The sequence below is a fragment of the Mus pahari genome, chromosome 9 (genome assembly GCF_900095145.1).
Source record: "Mus pahari chromosome 9, PAHARI_EIJ_v1.1, whole genome shotgun sequence".
Taxonomy (NCBI): domain Eukaryota; kingdom Metazoa; phylum Chordata; class Mammalia; order Rodentia; family Muridae; genus Mus; species Mus pahari.
The window spans coordinates 49,504,656-49,526,043 of record NC_034598.1 but is presented as its reverse complement, the minus strand read 5'-3'; the positions used below and the strand labels follow the sequence as shown (position 1 = coordinate 49,526,043).

At 53.1% G+C, this 21,388-nt stretch overlaps 1 protein-coding gene across 3 annotated transcripts in view; it reads right to left on the bottom strand.

Moving 5' to 3' along the window:
- Lrp1 (LDL receptor related protein 1) overlaps positions 1-21,388 on the bottom strand; it is an 83,907-nt gene that overhangs the window by 38,943 nt on the left and 23,576 nt on the right. For all 3 annotated transcript variants that reach the window (XM_021204244.2, XM_029542320.1, XM_029542321.1), the window contains exons 7-24: positions 19,164-19,326; positions 18,832-19,054; positions 17,727-17,916; positions 17,289-17,432; positions 15,651-15,887; positions 14,333-14,513; positions 13,322-13,544; positions 12,192-12,393; positions 11,840-11,965; positions 8,440-8,580; positions 8,142-8,267; positions 7,653-7,769; positions 7,223-7,303; positions 5,527-5,694; positions 2,352-2,534; positions 1,811-2,011; positions 650-895; positions 259-456 (exon numbers count right to left, since the gene is read on the bottom strand). In XM_021204244.2, the coding sequence (XP_021059903.1) occupies positions 259-456; positions 650-895; positions 1,811-2,011; positions 2,352-2,534; positions 5,527-5,694; positions 7,223-7,303; positions 7,653-7,769; positions 8,142-8,267; positions 8,440-8,580; positions 11,840-11,965; positions 12,192-12,393; positions 13,322-13,544; positions 14,333-14,513; positions 15,651-15,887; positions 17,289-17,432; positions 17,727-17,916; positions 18,832-19,054; positions 19,164-19,326 (3,150 nt within the window). The remainder of the gene's footprint in view (positions 1-258; positions 457-649; positions 896-1,810; positions 2,012-2,351; positions 2,535-5,526; positions 5,695-7,222; positions 7,304-7,652; positions 7,770-8,141; positions 8,268-8,439; positions 8,581-11,839; positions 11,966-12,191; positions 12,394-13,321; positions 13,545-14,332; positions 14,514-15,650; positions 15,888-17,288; positions 17,433-17,726; positions 17,917-18,831; positions 19,055-19,163; positions 19,327-21,388) is intronic.

Genomic DNA, 21,388 nt, shown 5'->3' with positions numbered 1-21,388 from the left:
GGGGAACCAGGCTTCAGGCCGTTCCAAAGAAAGGGTGATCATTTTGTTAATTATCAGGCTAGCAGCAATGCTTAGGATAATTACGGGGCATCAGGCTCTGAGACCCACAGCAAAATCCAACCCAATTAACGGGGGGTGGGGAGGGATGGGCAGCCAAAGCCTCACTTTTGGGGCCACCTGAATCTGGGCCCGTGACCCTGAGTGCCCAAGTGCCATCTGTGTACAATCCTGGCACCTCTCCCAGGCCCAAAGAGTCACCTCCGTTGTCCAGCAGTTTCCCACGGTAGATCTTGTCCTCTACCACGTCTGTCCAGTAGAGGGCGCTCTGGCTGAGGTGGAAGTCCAGGGCAATAGTGTTGCGCAGGCCAGGCACTAAGACGCTGTAGTCGCCCTTGTGAAGGTCAATGCGTCTGATCTCATGGCGGTTGGAGAAGATGATGAAGGGTTTGAAGGGATCTGGAAGGAGACATGTAATCAGGTCAGCGAAGGGCTTAGAGCCACTCACTGTGCCACCCTGTCCTGGGATATACACACAGCGTCCCCGCTAGCCCTGGCCTTCAGGACCACTTAAGAGCCCAGCCCACTGTAGCTTAGGCACATTGTGACCAGGCCTATTTGGCTGGCTCACCTAGACCCCATGGCGTCTTACCCAGACTGCGGCAGCTCTCCCCGTCGGGCTCCAAGACCCAGCCCTCGTAGCAGGAGCACTTCACGCTGAACTTGTTCTGGTCACACTTCTGGCTGCATTTGAGGTGCTTGGCACAGTAGCTCTGGATCTGACAGGTGTGGTTGTCAGAGCCCAGCTCCATGCCCAGAGGGCAAGAGCACACGATGCCTTCGCCAGGGGCCACCGAGCAGTTGTGACTACAGCCACCATTATTCAGAGAACACTGGTCTGGGGGGACAGGAAAGGATAGGGTCAGGATCTGGGAGGAAGTGGAACATGGCTCTGTCGGGTCTTCACGTTTTTTTGTATCCCGTTCTGAGCCCCGGAGCCCTAACCACTGCCCTGCTGAGCCTCCGCCTCCCTTCCCAGGCTCCCTTAGGGTCAGGATTGGGACACCAGAACCTGACACCCAGGACCATCATCCTTTTTCCGTTCCCCTGTGTGCTCTCGATGCCCTCACGTCGATGGTTGGGACCTGGGCATTTTGCCTCCTCTCTGGGAGGATGCTCAGGTCGGGGCCCTTCCTTTGATCCCTCCCGTTTCAGGTGTGACCCGGGGCAGGGTGCAGAGGGGAATGCCCTGACCTTCCTGACATGCCTCACGGGCAGCAATTTCTGGGCCAGCCTCAGATGGCCGTACCCTTCACTCCTCTTTCCCAGAAGTCAGATGTCTTGTTTGCTCTGGGACAGTGAGGTTTGCTCAGACCTCCTTGACCCTCCTCACTCATTCTGCACATGTTGCCCGTTTCCGGGAACCCAGTTAAATTCCCTCCTCCAGTAGTCAGCTCAAATCATGCCTCAACCCTGTGCCTCACCCCTAGCCTGGCCTCCCTTTTCATTGGTCTGACTGAGGGTGTCCCAGGTCAGGAGTCCTAACTGTTCCCTCCCTGCCATGCCTTCAGAGTGGGATGGCCCTGGAGTAGTTTATTTAATGGCTCTGTGCTTCCTCTTCCCCAGTTGGAGGCAGACAGTGGTGTCTACCTGGGCCACTTTGTAAAGTAAACGTGACAGGAGTTGTCACCTCAGACAAGTCCTAGGTCAGTACATCCTCCTGCCCCAGATTGTTTCCTACCATCCTACCCTGGACAAGATCCCCCCCCCAACCCCGTGCTAAGCAACCCCAGGCTCTGCCGGGGTGCCTTACCACAGAGCTCGCCCTCATCCGAGCCGTCTCCACAGTCATCCTTGCCATCGCACAGCTTGTCGGGAGGCAGGCAGACAGAGGTGTTGTTGGCACAGGGGTGGGAGGGTGGCCTGCAGGCCAGGGCCTCACAGTTCTCCTCGTCGGAGTTATCTTCACAGTCACTGTCGCCATCACACACCCACGCCTTGCTGATGCACCGGGCTGAGGGACCAGGATGGGGACAGAATGAGGAACCAGGCCTGGAGAGTGGAACTCACTGTGCCCTGCCCAGACCCAGCTAAGAATGTCTTCACTGAAGTGTTTAGGAGCCTACTATGAACCTTGAAACCTTTTTGGTCAAACCCATACAGCTAACGAAGAAGGCGGAAACCTGCAGGTGCTGGCGCTCGACTCCCGCCAGGGTTTAGGTCCCCAGGGGTCTTTCACACAGAATCTGGCTCTTTTTTGCCCTTTCCTCCACACAGCACCAAGCCACGGTTACAGTCTCAAGACGGCCTCCTCCTACCCATGAGCCCCCACGCCCCGCTCTGCCCCCTCTCACCTGAGTCCTTGCAGCCAAACTTGACATTCGGGTCACAAACGTGGGTCACGCCCTCACAACTCTTCTCGTCACTGGAGTCCATGCAGTCTGTGTCCCCATCGCAGCGCCACCGCAGGGGGATGCACAGGCCATCTAGGCGGCACTGGAACTCATCGGAGTGGCAGCCGCCAGGAGGTCTTGTGGCTGGAGGACACGGGTGGGGGTTGGGGGTGTGCATCAGGAGGGAGAGGCTCTCAGGACAGATCTTTCCCACTACCTCTGCTTAGCCTGCATGCTGAGCCAAGTAAGGGTGCCCTGGGTGTCCCGTGAGCCCGCCGCTAGCCAGAAAGTACCGATTCATGGAGGGACTCGGATGTCATATCTTCAAGGACCCGGGTGACCGTCTTATCTAATGCCCCTCCTCTAAGCTTATGATGGCCACATATCCCATCCATCAGGGTCGAACTCAAATACATCAACCTGGCGTGTTTCCCTCATTCCCTGCATACTCACTGCATACAGTGATGTTCTAGCACCATCCCGCGTGCCTCAAAGACCAAGTCCTTCCTCCGGCATAGCTTAGAGTCTAGTGGAGGGGGGCGGACCTAGGCTGTGACTACAGGCGATGGCACGAGTTTAACGGTGCCAGCCTGGCACGAGTTTAACAGTGCCAGCCTGATGAAATGTCACGTTCAGACAAGGCGGCCTCGGCAGGCCCCTGAGCAGAAACCGCCTCAGTGGGGATGTGAATTGAAGAGTGTACGTGCAGCTGTACACCCAACAGAGGAGCATCCCATGGGAAGGCTCCGAGATGGGCCAGTATAATGGCAGAGTTGGGAGGGAAGGGGCAGGAGGCAGAGCATGGATCAGAGGTGGGTGAAGGGCCCAGAGGTCTCAGCACCTTTTCCACCCACATGTGCAGAGAGCTCATGAAGCCTGAGGGCAGTGTCGGGGCACAAGATCACTGACCCATCGGGATCTTCCTGTATCCCCTAGGCCAGTGGCATAGTGGAAATGCCCCCCCTCCCCAGCCCCCAGTTTGAGCACTGACAGTCAGGTAACTGGGGTGGCAGGGTGTGCCCATGTCTCAACTCTCAGCAGCTGCCTATGACCTGACTGCCTTCTCTGGAGGGCCTGAAGTCCAGCGGAAGGTAATTTCCTTCAGGGGTTGTCTTCCGAATGTACCACCCATCTTCCAAAGCGCCCCCAGTGCCTCCCAGGTCAAGCCTCTGCCCAACTGTCATTATGCTATTGGAAGCAGCTGCTTCCAGAGCAGCCCTATTCCCTTGTCCTTGCACGAGGCATCTGCCATCTGACTACCGCTATGCCCATAGGAAGCCTCACACTCTCCTATACAGGTACTGAAATCACCTGCAGGCCCATTTCCTCCTCAGGGTACTGGGCCATGCCAGCTCAGAACCACAGGTTAACTATCGCTGCCAATCACTGCCCACATGCCAGGTCTCACCCCTCCCATCTCCACCTACTGCCTTCAGGTGGAAGCCCAGATGCAGGGGAAGCCCCGTCTCCTTGGCTTGTTGGGCAAGGCCTGCGTTGCTTCACACCGTCTAGGAAGGGACCCTTTCCTAGGCTCCCTAGTTCTTTTCAGAGATGATCCTGAAGCCTGAGCCTCCTGTGACCTTCTTGGCACTGCCTCTCAGCTGGATGCATAGAGTGGCCCATGGCACTCAGGACGATGCTAACTTCTAGCTGGAGGTTCATGGGCCATGTACGGCTTGCAGAAATATTTTGACCCATAAGTAAACTGTCAGTTGTCATGAACTGAACTGCGATTCCTAAAAAAGATGCTGAACTCCGCATACCACCTTGTTTGGCAATAATGTCTCTGTAGATTAAAATCACTGGGGTAGGGACTAATTTACAGTATTAATGTTCCTATAAAAAGAAAAATGTAGGGGGCTGGCGAGATGGCTCAGCAGGTAAGAGCACTGACTGCTCTGCCGAAGGTCCTGAGTTCAAATCCCAGCAACCACATGGTGGCTCACAATCACCCATAATGAGATCTGACACCCTCTTCTGGTGTGTCTGAAGACAGCTACAGTTTACTTATGTAAAATAATAAATAAATCTTTGGGCCGGAGCAAGCAGGGACTGAACAAGCAGAATTGACCAGTGCGAGCAGAGGTTCTAAAAATTCAGTTCCCAACAACCACATGAAGGCTCACAACCATCTGTACAGCTACAGTGTACTCACATACATAAAATAAATAAATAAATATTAAAAAAAAAAAAAAAAAGAAAAAAGAAAAATGTGGACCCAGGGACAGACACACTTAAGGAAGCCGCCACATGAAGATGGAGGCAGGGACAGGGTAGTGCATCCAGAAAAAGGGAAAGCCAGGGGTCTCTGAAGACACAGGATGTGTTTTCCTTCACGGGCTGGGGAGGAGCCAGCCCTGAATTTGGGACAGTTTGCTTTTTCTACCTCACACGCTGTGTGGAGCACGTCCCTCGCTTGTGGTACTGAGCTACAGAAATGTTAGCAAACTGATATGCCAGTGTCAGAATACAGTACATTTCACAGGGGAAAAAAAAAAAAAGGCATTTCTGTCTTTTCTTAAAGTCAAACCCAACTTATACTGGCCCTCTTTCTCGGCAGTGACGAGGTAGAGCTAAGACACCAGCGCCCTCAGAGAGGACCTGTGCCCTCTGGGAAACTCAGCCTCTCCCAAGAGGCCCCATGATGTGGGCCGTGAGAGCCTCTTCTCTGTCCTTGATACTCTTTCCTCTTCCTCTCGGAGATGGGGCCTTCTACCCTAGGCCAGGGTGACCAGTGATCGATCCTCCTGCCTCAGCCTCTCCTGTGGTGGGATTATTGCTGTGAGCCACCATGCCTGACTCCCTGTCAGTCCACGGCTCCCAGACACATCCCTGTGCCCAGATAACCACCACGTCAGTGCTATTTGCTGAGAAAACTCAAGAGGCCCCCAGAGATCAGGTCACTTGTCCAAGGCCACTCAGATAACAAGCCGCGGAGCTGGGGCTGAAACCTAAGGCCACCCAACAGCCAGGCCTTCAGTCTTAACAGTGTGTGGCAATGATTCGCCAGTAACCTTCCTCTCCCGTGGGGACTGGAGCCTCCTCAAGGACAAGAGGCAAGCATCAGAGATCTCGGGGTGGTGACAGCAGTGGGGTGGGTGGCCGGACAGGCTGGATGCCAGTCCACAGAGCTCACCCTGGTTGGTACAGTTCGCGTGTGTCTCGTCGCTGTAGTCCCCACAATCGTTGTCCCCGTCACACGTCCAGTGCTCGGGGATGCATCTGCCACTGTTGCACTTGAACTGGGTGCTGGAGCAGGAGTGACTGCAGCCGGCTTCGTCGCTGTTGTCCCCACAGTCATTGTCTGGGTGAGGAAAGAGGGGGAGAGGCAAGGATGGAGTCAGCAGAGCAGCCTTTCTGTGACCCCCAGCTTGGCCCGCTTAGCCCCCCTCACTCCCACCCGCAGCCCGCCCCACCCCCACTGAGAAAATAACAGACAGAAAAGACAAACAGAAACTGCATAGATTGCAGCATGCACCATGGCCCACAGAGTGGGGGAGGCAGTGGGTGGGTTCCAAGAGGCCCTTCCCTGAGTCTCAGAGAGTTGGGGGTGGGGACATCCTTTGCAGCAGGATATGGGGACAGGCCTGCTTACTCTGGGGGGCTAGGGAGAGGTTCCTAATGGTTTGAGAGAGGAGGGGCGTGGGTGTAGGTGAGACTACTGGCTGGAAAGGTCTTTACCCAACCACACACTGAGCTTGGGCATTGGCGTGGGGTGCTGGCTCCCAGGGGGTTGGCTGCAGCTGAGGCTGGAGGACTGTCCTTCTGATGTAGGTGTCTGGGTGGACATCCTGCCTGCTAAGCCCTGGGGTAACTTCCCTCTGCACACACTGACAGGACTCTCAAAGACGGAGGTTAGCCAGTGCTCTCCGAGTGTAGTATGTTCCTGCCCATTTTTAACTGGCTTTGATTTTCTTCCCCCAGGTCTCAGCCTCCCTGGGCCATTTCTGTCACCTCTCTCCTCTGAACACCCTCTGAGTCCTCTCCCGCTTCTTCCCTGCAATACCCACTTTCCTGCCTCTGCCTCTTTTGTCTATGTGTGTCTGGTAGCTCTGGGCCAGGGAACCTAGGGGACTGGGGAGGCTGAGGCCATCTGGGGCTCTGGGGTGATGGTGCATGTGCCTCTATGCACTGACCGGCAGGCTCAGGACAGGTCTTTTCGTCAGAGCCGTCCCCACAATCCTTCTCTGAAACACAGAAACCGCCAGGGGAACCATTGGCACTTGAGACACGGCACGGAGGAAGGAGACAAAGTACAGACCCAACCCATCCTCACATGTGAAGCAGGGCTGGAGACCCTGGGGAAGCACATCACAACACAACACAGCAGCACACCAGACAGGACAGAGTCCGGAACGGCACACACAACCACCACTTGCACGTGTGTGTACGCACACTGTGGTCCCTGTGGCTCAGGGCTGACATCACCTGGTCCGTGGCTGACCTCCAGGTGTGCTTCCAAGCTTGAGGCCCAAAGCCTGGGGCATTGCAGTAAGGACCCCAAGAGGCAGAGGGTGTAGAGAGAAGAGGCTGGGCCCTGGGCTTTGTCACTCTGCCCTCACTTAACTTTCTTGCCAGAGGGTGGGCAGCTCTGCTCTGCTGAGGCAGGGGTGATATACAACCATAGGGACCTTCTTCTGCCCACCTTGGTGCCCCATGGTACTTCTGGCTCCTTCCTGTTTCTCCTAGCTATGAAATCTCTCAGGGTTTCAGTGGACCACAGAGAGCCCCAGCTGGAGTCTAAGATCTTGCCTGCCTCCTCTGGGGCCTGCCTGGCTATGGCTTCTGGCTTTCCCAGGAATTACAGTAAGAGAAAGGAGGTACGCTCTTACCGTTGTCACACCGCCAGTTGATGTTAATACATCTGCCGTTGTTGCAGGTAAACTGAGTCAGGGGGAAGCAGGTGGGGTAGGCTGTCAAGAGAGAAAGAGAAAGGACAGTCGAGTGGGGCCCTCAAAGTCACACGTTTTCATATTGAGAAGCAGGTGGCAAAGGGGACACTTCCACGAGCAGGAAAGAGGCTTTAGCAGGGTCAGATGGGGCTCGCTGGAAATAGCTCATTTACCCCTGCTAGGCATCAAAACAAACCCTGAGCCCCCCAATCAACACTATGATGGTGGTGCTATTATCCCCTGCTGCAGACAAAACTCAAGGCCACAGCGACAACTTACTCAAACCTACCAGGTACACACCTCCAGCCCCAACCCGTGACCTGCCCCTCCCCTCCCCCAGCTGGCCAGACTTTCTTGCCGTGCCCCTCACCGCATGAGGCTGACTCATCAGACCGGTCCCCACAGTCATCATCCAGATCACAGGTCCAAGAGATAGGGATGCATCGGCCACTGGCACAGGAGAACTGGTTGGGTGGGCAGGTGCGGGCTGGGGGGTGGGGCGGGGCAGGTGCAGACGTTCATCATCCAGCCCCTCTCCTCTCCCATCGTCCTCTGAGCCTCCCCCCATCTATTTTGTTTGAGATGTTATTCTCTAGTGTCCTGAATCACACTGGTGCCTGATTCCCATCTCTGAAGGGATCTCTGGGGTCTTTGGGAAAAGGCTCCATCGCGGTTTTTCCTCATCTTCATCTAAAGTTACATCTGTTCCCCTGTACACCCAGCCCCGTTGGTCTGTCCGTCCTGGCAGGGATTGGAAGACCCCACATCCTGCCCAGGGTCCCTTTCCCTTTGCTCTGGGTTCATGGGCCCCTCCATCTTCCCAGGCCTGGCTCCTGGACTACCGTGCCCGAGTCCACACCTGAGCACGTGGCATTGGATTCGTCCTCGCTGTTGCCACAATCGTTATCCCCATCACAGAGCCAGCGGTTGGGGATACACCGGTTGTTCTCACACTTGAATCGGTCAGAGGGACAGGTGTGTTGATCTGGGGGTGGGGGGAGAAATCAGGGGGCAGTGAGAACCGACTCTCTGTTCACTTGGACGCATATCCAGAGTCCCGCTGCCCTGCGCAGGCGCACATCCAGAGTCCCACTGCCGGGCAGGGGCGCACATCCAGTCTCACTGCCCGGCCACCCAGGGTGGGAATAGTGACTCACGGCACAGTGCCGGGGCCTCATCGCTGTTGTCCAGACAGTCATTGTCGCCGTCACACTTCCAGCGCTCCTGGATGCAGCGGTTGTTGGCGCAGGCAAACTCGCCCGGCTGGCACTGGGGTGGGGGCACGTAGGATGGGTTCGCTGTGGGAACCACAGGAGTGTGAGGGGTAAGGTCAGACCCAGGCCATGGGACAGGCGCTAAAACCCCTGAACTTCTCTTCTGATTTACTGTTTTCTGATATGCTACAGAGTAATTTTCCCTTAGTACATAATTCTCCATGGGCAGATTATTTGGTTCAATATGGTAACACTGTCTCAGGCAACGCAGGCAGCAATGTCTGGAGATCCCCTTACTACAGGTCACAGAGGTGTGCTCGGTCCACTGCTGATTCTGACGGCCACTACGTGTCGTCTCAGGAGACCTGAAGACCCTGTCCTGGACTTGGTCTTTCACAAAGCCATCGACTCCACCTCGTGAGTAAACACGGGCCCCCAGATCTCGGCATGCTCCACTCTTCCCATCCTCAACAGCGATACCTCTCCATCACTGTCTGCCTCAGCATCTAAGCATACCTTTGGTATCAGTTACCCTGAGTTTTGCATTCGGTTTTCCCACCCAATTTCTAAAACCTCTGCAGGGTCCCATGGATCACCAATGCTCTCTCCTCTACTCCGTGGACCACTGGACCTCGAGGTTGGTGTGTGTGCTTCTTAGCTATTCATCCCCTCCTTTCTAGAAACCAGTGCTGACCTCCTCGGGCTGCTTCATCACGACTAAGGATGCTGGTCCCTGGTCCATTGCCACCTTCTCTACAACCAGTCCTGGCTCTGTTTGTTAATTTTTTTTTTTTTTTTTTTTTCCGAGACAAGGTTTCTCTGTGTAGCCCTGGCTGTCCTGGAACTCACTCTGTAGACCAGGCTGGCCTCAAACTCAGAAATCCNCCTGCCTCTGCCTCCCGAGTGCTGGGATTAAAGGCGCACGCTGCCACACCTGGCTGTTTATTTTTATATATATGAATATACATAGCTGTCCCCAGACACACCAGAAGAGGGTGTCGGATCCCATTAAGGATGGCTGTGAGCCACCATGTGGTTGCTGGGAATTGAACTCAGGACCTCTGGAAGAGCAGCCAGTGCTCTTATCCACTGAACGGTCTCTCCAGCCCCTGCCTCTATTCTTTTTTTTTTTTTGGTTTTTCAAGATAGGATTTCTCTGTGTACTCTGTGTAGCCTTGGCTGTCCTGGAACTCACTCTGTAGACCAGGCTGGCCTTGAACTCAGAAATCCGCCTGCCTCTGCCTCCCGAGTGCTGGGATTAAAGACGTGCTCCACCACGCCCGGCTCCTTGCCTCTATTCTTAATGATGTCAGTGTTCACAAAGACAGTTCCATTGCTCTGGGCTTTCACATCCTCTGCCAATGTCCTCAGCTTCTACTGGCCCTCTGTCTTGTTCTTAGCAGGACACTGATCTCTACTGAGCCTTTTTTTCTTTTTTCTTCCTTTTGATTTCTGTTTTGAGAGCAGATTTTATTATATAGCCCTGACTGGCTTGGAACTCTCTGTGTAGACCAGGCTGGCCTGGAACTCACAAAGATCCACACACCTCTTTCTACTGAATGCTGAGATTAAAGGTATAGGCCACCACATCTAGCTACTGATACAGTTCACTCCCAGAACTGTGATTAATAAATAAATGGGGTCAGACTTTCGTGCCTGTGCTAACTCGGACCTCGGTTTCATCCCTTGTAAATAAAAAAATGCTGTCCCTACAGAGACGTGTTAGAGGATAAGTAAGCTACTACATGGGAAATTCTTAAAACCACACATAATGTATGCTCAGTGAATGTTGGCTGTGATTATAAAAAAAAAAAAAAAAAAAAAAAACCACACATCAGCAGAGAAATGGCTGAGTCAACAATGGGACATTTACAAAACGGTACAGTTTGGCCACTAAAAATGCTGCTTAGCAACAGAAGCAGGGGCCAGAAGAACATGCATGTAGCAATGCCCTTTTATGTAGACATAAATGCACACAGACATGTTGGGGAGGAGTCCCCCTAAAATGGCATTGGGGGCTGGTAGGATTGGGGGTATTTTCTGCATTCCTTATGTTTTTCTACACCGTACATTTATTCATTGTTACAATGAATTGTTACATTGTTACTAGTACCTACTTTTATTTTAACCTTAATTGTATATATGGGTGCTGGGAATTTGACCTAAGACCTTACCTGAAGAGGCCAACATCCCTAGAACCCTTCTTATGTTTAGGAGATCAAGGCTATTTAAATCACGATCTTAGGGGCTGGAGAGATGGAGCGGCAGTTAGGTGCACTGGCTGCATTTCCAGAGGACCCTGGTTCCATCCCCAGAACCCACATGGTGGCTCACCACCCTCTCTAACTTTAGTTCCAGGGAATCTGGCACCCCCTTTTGGCCACTATGGGCACTGCATGCACAGGGAGCACAGATATACATGCAGGCAAAGTACCCACACAAAAAGTAAAAACTAATCAATAAAATCATGAACGTAAGGAGCTGAGGGTGTAGCCCGTTGGTGGAGTGATTATCTAGTGTATATGAGGTACTGGGTTGATCCTCAGTACTTTAAAATAAATAGTAAGGATAACACAGAGAATACTGTGGCGGATAAGAGGCAGGAGATTCATGTACACCCTGGGTGAGGGCTATGTATAAACAGAACCTCCCACCTAGGGAAGAAAGTACCTCGCATGACTTACCACAACATCATACTCATGTTCACTGGTTGGATCGGGGCTTTAATTTCTCCTAATTTCCTTTTTAAATTTTTGGTTTTGCGCTAGAATATCCATGCTGGCCTGAAAATTGTAATCCCCCTGCTTCAGTCTCTCCAGTGTGGGGACTCTAGGCATGTATACCTTACCTGGCTAATTTACAGAATATTTCTAGTTTCACTTTTGTTTTTTCTTTTTTTAAGACAGGGTCTCACTCTGTAGCCCTAGTTGACTTGTAACTCTCCAGGCAGACCATTCTGGCCTTATACTCATGGACATCCACCTGCCTCTGCCTCCTTAGTGCTGAGGTTAAGGAGTAATTCCAGCCTATAGTGTTCTGAAATATTGTTATTTTACTCTAATGATAGTCAAAGCTAAAATGAGTTAAGAGTAGTTCCTTTCTTATGCGCTGTCTCGTTCCTCATTCACTTGCCCCATCTCCGTGCCCTCGGAAATACCCCACCCCTAATCCTCCTTTAGCCCCAGAGCCTTCTCTGAACCTCATCCCTTGCTTCCTGTCAGCATCTCAGGGCCCCCTCTTTGCTTCCTTAATCTCTACTGGGAACATAGAGAACTCCCCTGCCCTCTGCCATTCTTCTGCCAGAGCAACCTTCCCACCCTTGTGCAAGCCAGGCCCCTCATACCCAAGCAGGTGACACCGTCTGTGTCCAACACCTGGTCCTCAGCACAGGCACACTGGCGGCTCCCGGGGGTGGCGAGGCACAAGCTGCTGCAGCCTCCGTTATTTACCCGGCATTTGTTGGTACCCACTGCAGGAGAGGGCAGAAAAAGGATGGGGCGGCAGAGTCAGGAAAGGAAACACACAAAGTGAGGAGACTGAAAAGGAAGTCCGGAGAGGAAGGTCACGTTGAAAGAGAGGGAACACAGATGTGGGAATAGAAGTGAATGGGGAACAGAGGCTTCTGGGAAGTCTTCGACATGAAAGCCAGGGGTCCCATCCTACCCACCCACCGCCCCCAGCCCATCAAGGAGCACCTTGCTGCTGCTGCGCGTCGTACATTCGGATCTCAAAGATAGGAGGCCGCTCACTGCGCAGAAGGGTCACGGTGGGAGGTGCACCTGCCACGCCCCGTTCCAAGCGGTAGACGCTGCCGCTCCGGTACTCAGTCCAAAAGAGGTAGTTGCCATGATGACACAGGCCGAAGGCATGATTCAGTTCAGGACCCTCATATACAATCTAGGAATGGAGGTGATGTTTCTGAGGAGAGGAGGGCAAATAGAGGTGCCCAAGGGACAACTAGGGGCCCTGGTGGTGCTGGCTCCATCAGGTGACCCAGAAAGGACACTGTCCATATGGACCTTTCATAAGGCTGTTCAATATGAATGTCATTTATGTGTTTCTCTCTCTCTCACGCACACGCACGCACGCGCACACACATACACACATGAATGAACACGCATGTGCATACGCGCACGCACACACACGCCAACATTCAGCCATTTATTTCTCTACCTGAGCAACATTTACTGGGATCTATTATGGGCTGAGCTGTGATGGGTACTAAGAGCACCCTTGTCTCATGGAGGACATCTGTGGGAAGAGGGACCTGGAGACAACCTTCAAGAGAAAGAGAGCAAAGAACTATGGGGGTTCCCAGGAAGCTAAGGCTTAGGGAGCAGAGGCCTATGATGTTCTGGAATAACAAGCTGTCTAGTGTAGCTTGTTCAAAGAGTGTTGAGTTATGGGGAATAGGAGTCACAAGATAGTAGAGGTGCCCAGAGCTGTATTGTGAAGGGCCTGACATAGCAAGACAGTTTGGTCCATACACCTAAAGGCAAAAACAACTCATGAACCAATGGAGTGAACAAACATGCATATATGCCTTCCCTTGGCACCTTATATGTTGCTGCGTGACTATGCCGAAGTGTGTTGCATGTATGAACGTATATGCACACGCACAGAAGTGCACACATAGGTGTGCTTGTGGGCAGCCAGATGCAGATAGACATCCTCAAAGAAGATAACATACACAACATGCAAACATACATTCATAGAGTAGCCGTGTAGACCTGTAAGAAGCACAAAGCCCTAGACACACAGACATGTACAGCCTCATGAAGTTTCCATAGAAACAGGGTTAAACAATGCACACATGCCTGCCCACCTTCCGGTCTGTGCCATTGAGCAGTATGGTCTCAATTCGGTCATAGAAGGCATCCACCCAGTAGAGCCGTCCAGCTGGGATATCCAGGCTTAGCCCATTGGGCCAAAGAACTGTCTTAGAGGTGACAAAGATGTCTCGGTGTGAGCCGTCCATCCAAGCCCTCTCGAGCCGCCCTCGCCGGCTGTCCTTGGGGTCCTCCTCCCAGTCTGTCCAGTACATCCACCTGTGGGCAGCGACTGGTCAGCGGGCAGCAACTGGTCAGCACCACGTGGTCACCCTTGCCACAACAGGTTCTGTTGTGGTTCTAGGCATTAGGTGGTATCCAGAGCTCCTTCCAGGGGTCTCTCTGTGCTGTTTATCTCTGAACCCCACATCACAGCACCTCAGGCCACCAAACCACAAACACCTGATGAACGGCTACTCCAATCGGAGCATGGCTCTGGCATCCCGGGATGCAGCAAAACCAAGGTCTCCTCATCCCTTAGGAGCTTACATCCCAGGAGAAACAAGTTGTTCAAGAAGGTTGTGTTGCAGTGATAAAATTAGGAGGAAAATTACAAGTGATGGGCGGAGAGAATCCAGGCAGCAAGTTAGGGTGAAGAGGGATTGGGTGGGGGGCTTCTCTGAGACCCGACGCTGACAAGAAACCAAATGTGAGGTATCTGGGAGTTCCAGACGGCAAAGGATGGGACGGGAAGTGGTGGGTGAGGGAAGGAAGGCAGGTGCAGATGTTGGCGAGCAAGAACTGCACAGACCCAAAGGCTAGGGCGGCTTGGAGCCAAGGGGAACCAGGAGAGAGCTCTGTAGTGGAGCGGCAGAAGCAGACTTCCAGTTGTATATCAGTGTTTTGTTCTCCCTCCTCAAGACAGACGGATGAACACAAGCTCTCTTTCAGGCTCCCATTCCTGCCTCCGTTGCCTGCCTGCCTCAGTCTCACCCCTGGCTTTGCTGCTTCTGTCTCAGGTCCTCTGAGATGTGCATGCATCCACCCCAAGGCCTCAGCAGACTTACCCGTTGAGTGGATCCACTACAATGGCCCTGGGGTGCGTCATCTTGCCCTCGATTAGAGTCTTCCGGGTCTGAGCGGCTTTCTCCAGCCTGGCCACACTAATGGTCTTCTTAGGGCCATCATCAGTCCAGTAAAGATTGTCTCCCATCCAGTCCACGGCTACGCCCTCCACATTGTGGATGCCTGTGAGGGTGCAGAGAGTGCATGGGGTGACCCTCGAAGGACACATGGAGCAGGGAGAGATGGTGGCCAGGCAGGGGGAGCAGGAGGCAGACAGACAGTGGGGGAGGGAAACTGTGGCAGGGATTGGGGGCGATGGAGAAGACCCTTTCAGATGCCACATCTACACTGCATCTACAATGCCACATCTACGTTTTGAAAAACTGCATGGGGCAGCCAGGAAACTATGTGGCTGAGGGGAGCTCTCAGATGAGGGCATGTCTGGGCCTGCGCTTAGGTGGACAGCCGGGGCGATATGCACTGGCTCCTTGCTCAAGTATGACGCCACCATCCTGGGCCTAAAAACCTGTGCTCACAAAAATGAATAAATTAGGAAGTGAATTTTCCCTTAGCCAAAGGCTTTATCTCGAGTGTCCCTTAAATAGCAGTTCCCCTGTTCAGGGATCCCCAATGTCTTCCTGACCAGGAGTCACTCTTGATTTCCACACAGTCTTATGATTGCTGACTGCTGAGGTTCTCTGAGCTGCACAGAGGGTGGGGAGCGAGCCAGACTGACTGGTTAAGGAACCAGATCTTGGGGCCCCAAAAAACAGATCTGAGGTAAAAGACAGAGCTCAGAAGCCCTCCAGGGGATGGCTCCACTGCACAGTGGCCCTGCCAAAGTAGGTCAGAGGGAGAGACAGACCCAGTGTTCTCAGGCCACAGAGAGGTGCAGATATCCATGTCCATGAGATCCAACTGCATACACGACGAGCATTTACACTCGTGGATGGGCCCTGTCTGACAGGCCAGGCCCGGCTGTGATTCAGGGCCTATGGCCTCTCCTGGCTGTATGCTGCACACAGCTCCAGGGCTCTGAGCCAATGGCGGCGAGACCCTGAGTTTTCCCAAGGGCTGGCCAAGGCAGCCCACACTGCCTAACTCATCCATCCATCCTCCTGACTGTTTTTGGCTCAGCCAAGAAGAGGGTCACACAGGGGTCAGCCTGTCTATCCCCTCATCTCCATGCCAACCAGCCCAGCCAGCTAGTCAGCAGAGGGCTCCTCATACTGTGAGGGAGCAATCTAAGCCCCTGATGTCTTCCTCTTTCAGGCGCCTCAGGAGCTCTTCCCACACACCTCCCACCTCTGACGCCCTTACCATCCTTCAGGATAGTCTCTCTCTCCGTGCCATCAATTTTCTGGCGGCCAATGAGGTAGCTGGTAGTGTCAGCAAAGTAGATGAAGCCAGTCTCGGCGTGGAAGTCCAGAGCCCGTGGATTCATAAGGTTCTCAATGGGGATCATGTGCTCATCTGGGACCTTGGCCCCCATGTCCATGCCTCTGATGATGCCTGGCCGCCCCTTGCCATACACGAGGAACAGCTCATGTTCAGGTTCTAGGGCAGGTTCAAAGGGCACAAAGTTACACAGACACACATGAACTCGCACACGTGCCCACACACATGCACACACACACATGCATACACACAGAGACACATATGCACTTGCTCACACACATAGACACACATGCACTCGCTTTCATACACACATGCACACAGACACACATGAACTTGCACACGTACACATACATATGCACACACACATGCATACACACAGAGACACATATGCACTTGCTCACACACATAGACACACATGCACTCGCTTTCATACACACATGCACACAGACACACATGAACTTGCACACGTACACATACATATGCACACACACATGCATACACACCGAGACACACATGCACTTGCACACACACACTTGCACACGCACACAGACACACACACTCATACACTCATACACATGCGTATACACACAGACACACATGCACTCATTCACACACACACATGCACACACACACAGACACACGGCACACACACATGTATGCGCACATTCACACGCACACATGGTCACCACCCAAATTGAAATCTGGGTCTGAGGTGCTGGGTCAGGAGACGTGGAGCAGACAGGGCTCTGAGTCATTCACAGAAGACACAAGATAACATGTTCCACTCTAGTCCTAGGGCTGCTGTGTCCTGGGGATTTGACACAAGCAACTCTGCATAGAAATCTGAGGAGGGAGGCCTGTTCTCGCTTTAATATGCACTAGTCAGGAGTGAAATTTGGGGCCTCAAAGGAGTGCTTGCAGAACACGTTGGTATCTGGTCACTCTACCATGTCTGTCACCACCTTAGCCTAAAACACATCACTCTGACCCACACCATGGAAATAGGCACCTGGCTCCTTCTCTCCTGCCCAGCACAGCATAAGCATACCCAGGATGAACCCAATCACTCCTCTTCTTTCCATAGCAGTCATAAGCTCCTCACCCCCGTGAGAAATTCCCTTCATCTCCCTTCACTCACACCACTCTGCCTCACCCATCCTCTCGGCACACCACACCCTACACTGGCCTCAGGGCCTTTGAACCGTAAGTTCACTCCTCCATAAATGATCTCCCAGCAGTCACACGGTTGGCCACCTCACTTCATCAGCAGAGAGCTTGGCTTAGATATCACATCCTAGGACTGTCGTCACAGCTCCTCTGTCCACCCCCCCCCCACACACACACACCCTTCACTGCCCGAACAGTGTCAAACACCCAGTGTGTGTTTGCTGAACACTCGCAGAATGAGTGACCGTGTGCTAGGAACGACGCTGCTCTTGGATGTGGGGCCCTATGTCTCTGCTCTTTGTTTCTCTGCAGCCAGGCAGAGGCAGCGGGTTACAGGGGAACATCTGCGGACCCATCCCTACCCAAGGAGGCCCAACTCTCCCTGATACTCACTCTTGCAAGACTTCCCGTCACTTCCCAGGCTGAAGCCAGACCGGCACCTGCAGGTCCTTGCCTTGTGGCTGTTGGCCAGCAGGCAGATGTCAGAGCAGCCACCTGGTTTCCCATACTGGTCATTCTCACAGGCGTGACTCCGCACTGGGGGCAGAGGAGAGAGCTGTCAGCACCCTTCAGGAGGCTCTGCTCAGGTCAGGGGGGGGGGAGCTCTTTGCTCTTGTCCCATTTTAGGACTTTGAAGCCCAGAACTAGTATCCACGCCTTGCCACAACTCAGGCATAAGGGAACTCCAGTCGTGGAGAGGCGAGGAGAAGCCAGGGTTAGTAGCTTGGGGAAGGTGCCTAGAAGCACTCTCAATTTGGAAGAGATCTGCAGAAGAGCAGACAGTGCTGTCGGGATGAAGCCGACTTTGGAGGTGTAGTGTTGACCGTTTACCTCGGGGCTGGCGTCGCTGGTGGTAGATATGCAGGGCACCGCCCTTGTCCACACGGGTGACGACCTGGTACTCGGTACTGTTGAACCGGTTTACTCGGATCACACTCGTCTTCTGCTGCGTGTTGGCGTTGTCCGAGTTGGTGGCATAGAGATAGTTCTCAAACACGGTCAGGCCGTACAGGTGCTCGATCTGAGACGGCAGGCAGCGTCGGTCAACGAGATGAAAAGGCTGCTCCTTTCATCCCCTGCCGGCCTCCGACTGCCACCCAGACTCCATCGCCTACGTCCGAACTTTCCCCGCTAGTTTTGTTTAACCTAACACTAAACTCTTACTCCTATGTTCCAGAAATTTCTGTTTGTCCATCTCCTATTCATCCTTCACAAAGTAAAGAACTGGAGTTTCCAAAGAGATGCTATTCCCCTCTATATTCTGCCTCTGTGGTGACAATGTTATCTAGCATCAGATGTGCTGATCACTGGACCATCCTACCACTGAGGACAAGAAAAAAAAAAAAAAGTCCCTCGCAGAATTAAGCTCCCTGCAGTTGCTTTGAGGATTTGCAGATGACTTGAACTCAGGCCCTAACCTCCCTCCCCAGAGAGTGCTCAACTTGACTGCAGCTTTTTGGGGACTGAGGGCTCCCTCGTGTCCCAAGGAAGCCTACAGGGGCCAGCTGCTTCCATTTGCCCAAGATAAGGAGTCTGCTGTAAGATTTTCAAGGTTAGGACTGGAAGAGCTCCACGCTGAGCAGCAGGACCTCCTGGCTGGGTTCGAGGGTTGCTCCCAGTTGTGTAACCTCTGGCAAATTACCAAACATCTTTGAACCCCGCTTTTGTCAACTGCCTGCTCATCTCTCAGGGGTTATTTTAAGCCTCAAATAAGAAAAAAGGAAGTAAAAGGGTGTCTTTAAATGACTGTTCCCATCAGAATGGGAAGCCATATCTTTCCTCTCTGGTGCATTCCTGCCGGCCCCTCCCTTCTTAACTCTACTCTTTCCACATTCACTTGGGAGCCCTAGAGACCAATTCCCCCAAAGGTCTCCCCGTCGACAGAAGGATCTGGTGGATGGTACCCCCAGAATAACCTCAGACAAAGCCCCCTCACCAGGATGCCTTGGATGATGGTCTGCCGACCCTTCCCTTCATAGTCTACCACCTCGATGTAGTCTAGGTAGGCGTCCGCCCAATAGACGAGGCGGCTGACCAGGTCCAGGGTGATGCCGTGGGGAAACACGATCTTGCTATCCACCAGCTTGGTGCGGTTCTGTCCGTCCATGTCACAGCGCTCCACCTTTGGGATCTGCCCGTAGTCAGTGAAGAACACCTTCCTGTGGGTGCACACATGATAAATGGGGCGCAGGGACGGGGACCCCCCACTTCCCACTACAGCTTCTGCCTCCCCTTTCGAGAGTCAGAACGCCAGCCCGACACTCTCACCCCATGGCAGGGTCCAGGGCGATGCCTTTGGGATTGTAGAGTTCCAGGTCCAGCAAAGTGACACAGGTGTCCCCGTTTCGGTTACAGACAAAGATTCTGTCGTCAATGTCGTCGACGAAGTAGAAGTTTCCCGTCAGCCAGTCGATCGCCATCTGCTCCACGTCTGGAAAAGGAAGGAGAGAGCTATGTGGGACAGGCCCACCCACAGGCATCCATTCCTCCGGTGAGCTTGGTGAGCTCGCCTTCTCTGGGACCTAATCCTCCTCAGCCCCAGCCCCAGCCAGCTGCAGCCACCTTCCCCGGAGCTCCTGTGGGTGTTAGCGGCAGATACAGTCACACTTTGATACTCTTTATGTTTCCAAGTATCTGGTCTCTCCAAATAGAAGTCTCCAAATATACTCAACCCCCTACCCCAGCCCCCATCCTGGGCACAGGATTGTCATAAGCAGGAGGGACTAGGTAAATATTGGCTGGCTGGCTGGCTGGCTGACTGACTGACTGACTGGATCTTCCAATTCTAATCCAGCCTTCATCAGGAAAGTGCGATCTTGTAGTGCCAAGAGGCAGGAGGTCAGGCCTACCAACTCACCCCAATATTTTCTTTTTCACCTGCTTTCTCTTGAGAAAAGGGTGCCCTAACTAACCAAAACGGCACATTATCTTTGGTTTGGGCCTGATTTATATTCGCTTTACATGGTAAGTCTAATTATTTCATACTAACAAGAAGTACCGGCTGGAAGCTGTGCATGTTGCATAAATTTAAAGAAAGAAGAAATACTGGGAAGTGGAATGTTCATAAATGAACTCAGCTTGGGAGGAAAGTGTTTCAAAATATGAAGTCCATACAGCGTGACACAAGACTGGTGGCCCCGAGGCTGGGGAATCAGTCACAAGAGCCAAACTCCTTCTTGCCTTCACATCCCCGTTTCGTCCATGTTAGTACTTAATTCCCTTGCATCCTGAGGAAGCACAGAAGGAATGAGAACTTCAGTACAGAGAGTCCAGGAGGAGGCAAACTGAAGTACAGAGAGTCCAGGAGGGGGCGAAAATAGGACCCTGGAGATAAACCAGGAGCCACAGAAAGAGGAACTTCTGATGGTACGCAGCAGCTACCACAGTCATTCTAAGCCATGAAGGGCCACAGGAGGAGGGTAAGCCAAGGACTGCTGGAAGTCTGGGGATAAGGACAACTGTTGGCAACCTTCCCAACACAGCCCAGGCTTCCATGCACCCCCCCCCCGCTGGCCCCTTTCAAATACACCCTCAGAAGAAATGCCACTTGCAGACCTGGACGATCCTAAGGTAGAGACTTTTACCTGCACTGTTTCAGCAGTGGGCAGCCAGCAGTCTTTCTAAGACGTGCCCCTGGCTGAAGCTTGGCCCGCACTGTCAGGACTCAGCCCTGTAGGGATTACTCTGCCACACAGCTACAGGTATAATGGTGGACTCTGCTCAACTCCTCCCTAATCCCCCTTCCTCCCCACAGGAATCCTAGAGCTGTTTCTTATTAGTGGGAGGGGGTGCAGGGAACAGGAACGTGTCATCCAGGGAAGTTGGCGGGCCAGGACAACTGACTCAGAGTCACAGGACAGAGGACAGGGGGGGGGGAGTAGTCACTGAAGGCTCACATAAATGGCTTCCTCTTCAGGTCCCCTCTGGTAAACCCCACCCTGAGACAACTGGAGAAAGAGGTCATAGGGATGAGGTATTACCCCTACACATGCTGACACATTCCCACATCCAGCTACTCTGTCCTTTGGGTTCCCAAGACTATTCCATCTTGGGGAGCAGGCGGTGGGGAGCATGAGGAGGACAAGGGTCATAGAGACAGAAAGCTCAGTGCAATCTCTCTCTCTCTCTCTCTCTCTCTCTCTCTCTCTCTCTCTCTCTCTCTCTCTCACACACACACACACACACACACACACACACACACAGAGTCACCACAGAGAAACCAGATTAAAATGAAACCCACTGGGCCATCTCCAAAGGAAACTGAAGTCCCAAATAGTAGGGACCTTCCTGCAGCCCCAGGCAGCCAGCAGAGTAGCCGAAACCAACAGGGCTCTGTGCCCTTTACTTGGTGGGCGCTGCGGGGGTCTGGGGGCCGCTGGCATGTGTGCAGAATTCATCAGTCAAATCTGTTTTCCTAGCACCAGCTGGCACAAATGGCCTTCTCTCCAACTTCCTCAGGCTTCCCTGAGTCACTGCCCAGCCCTGGGACTGGC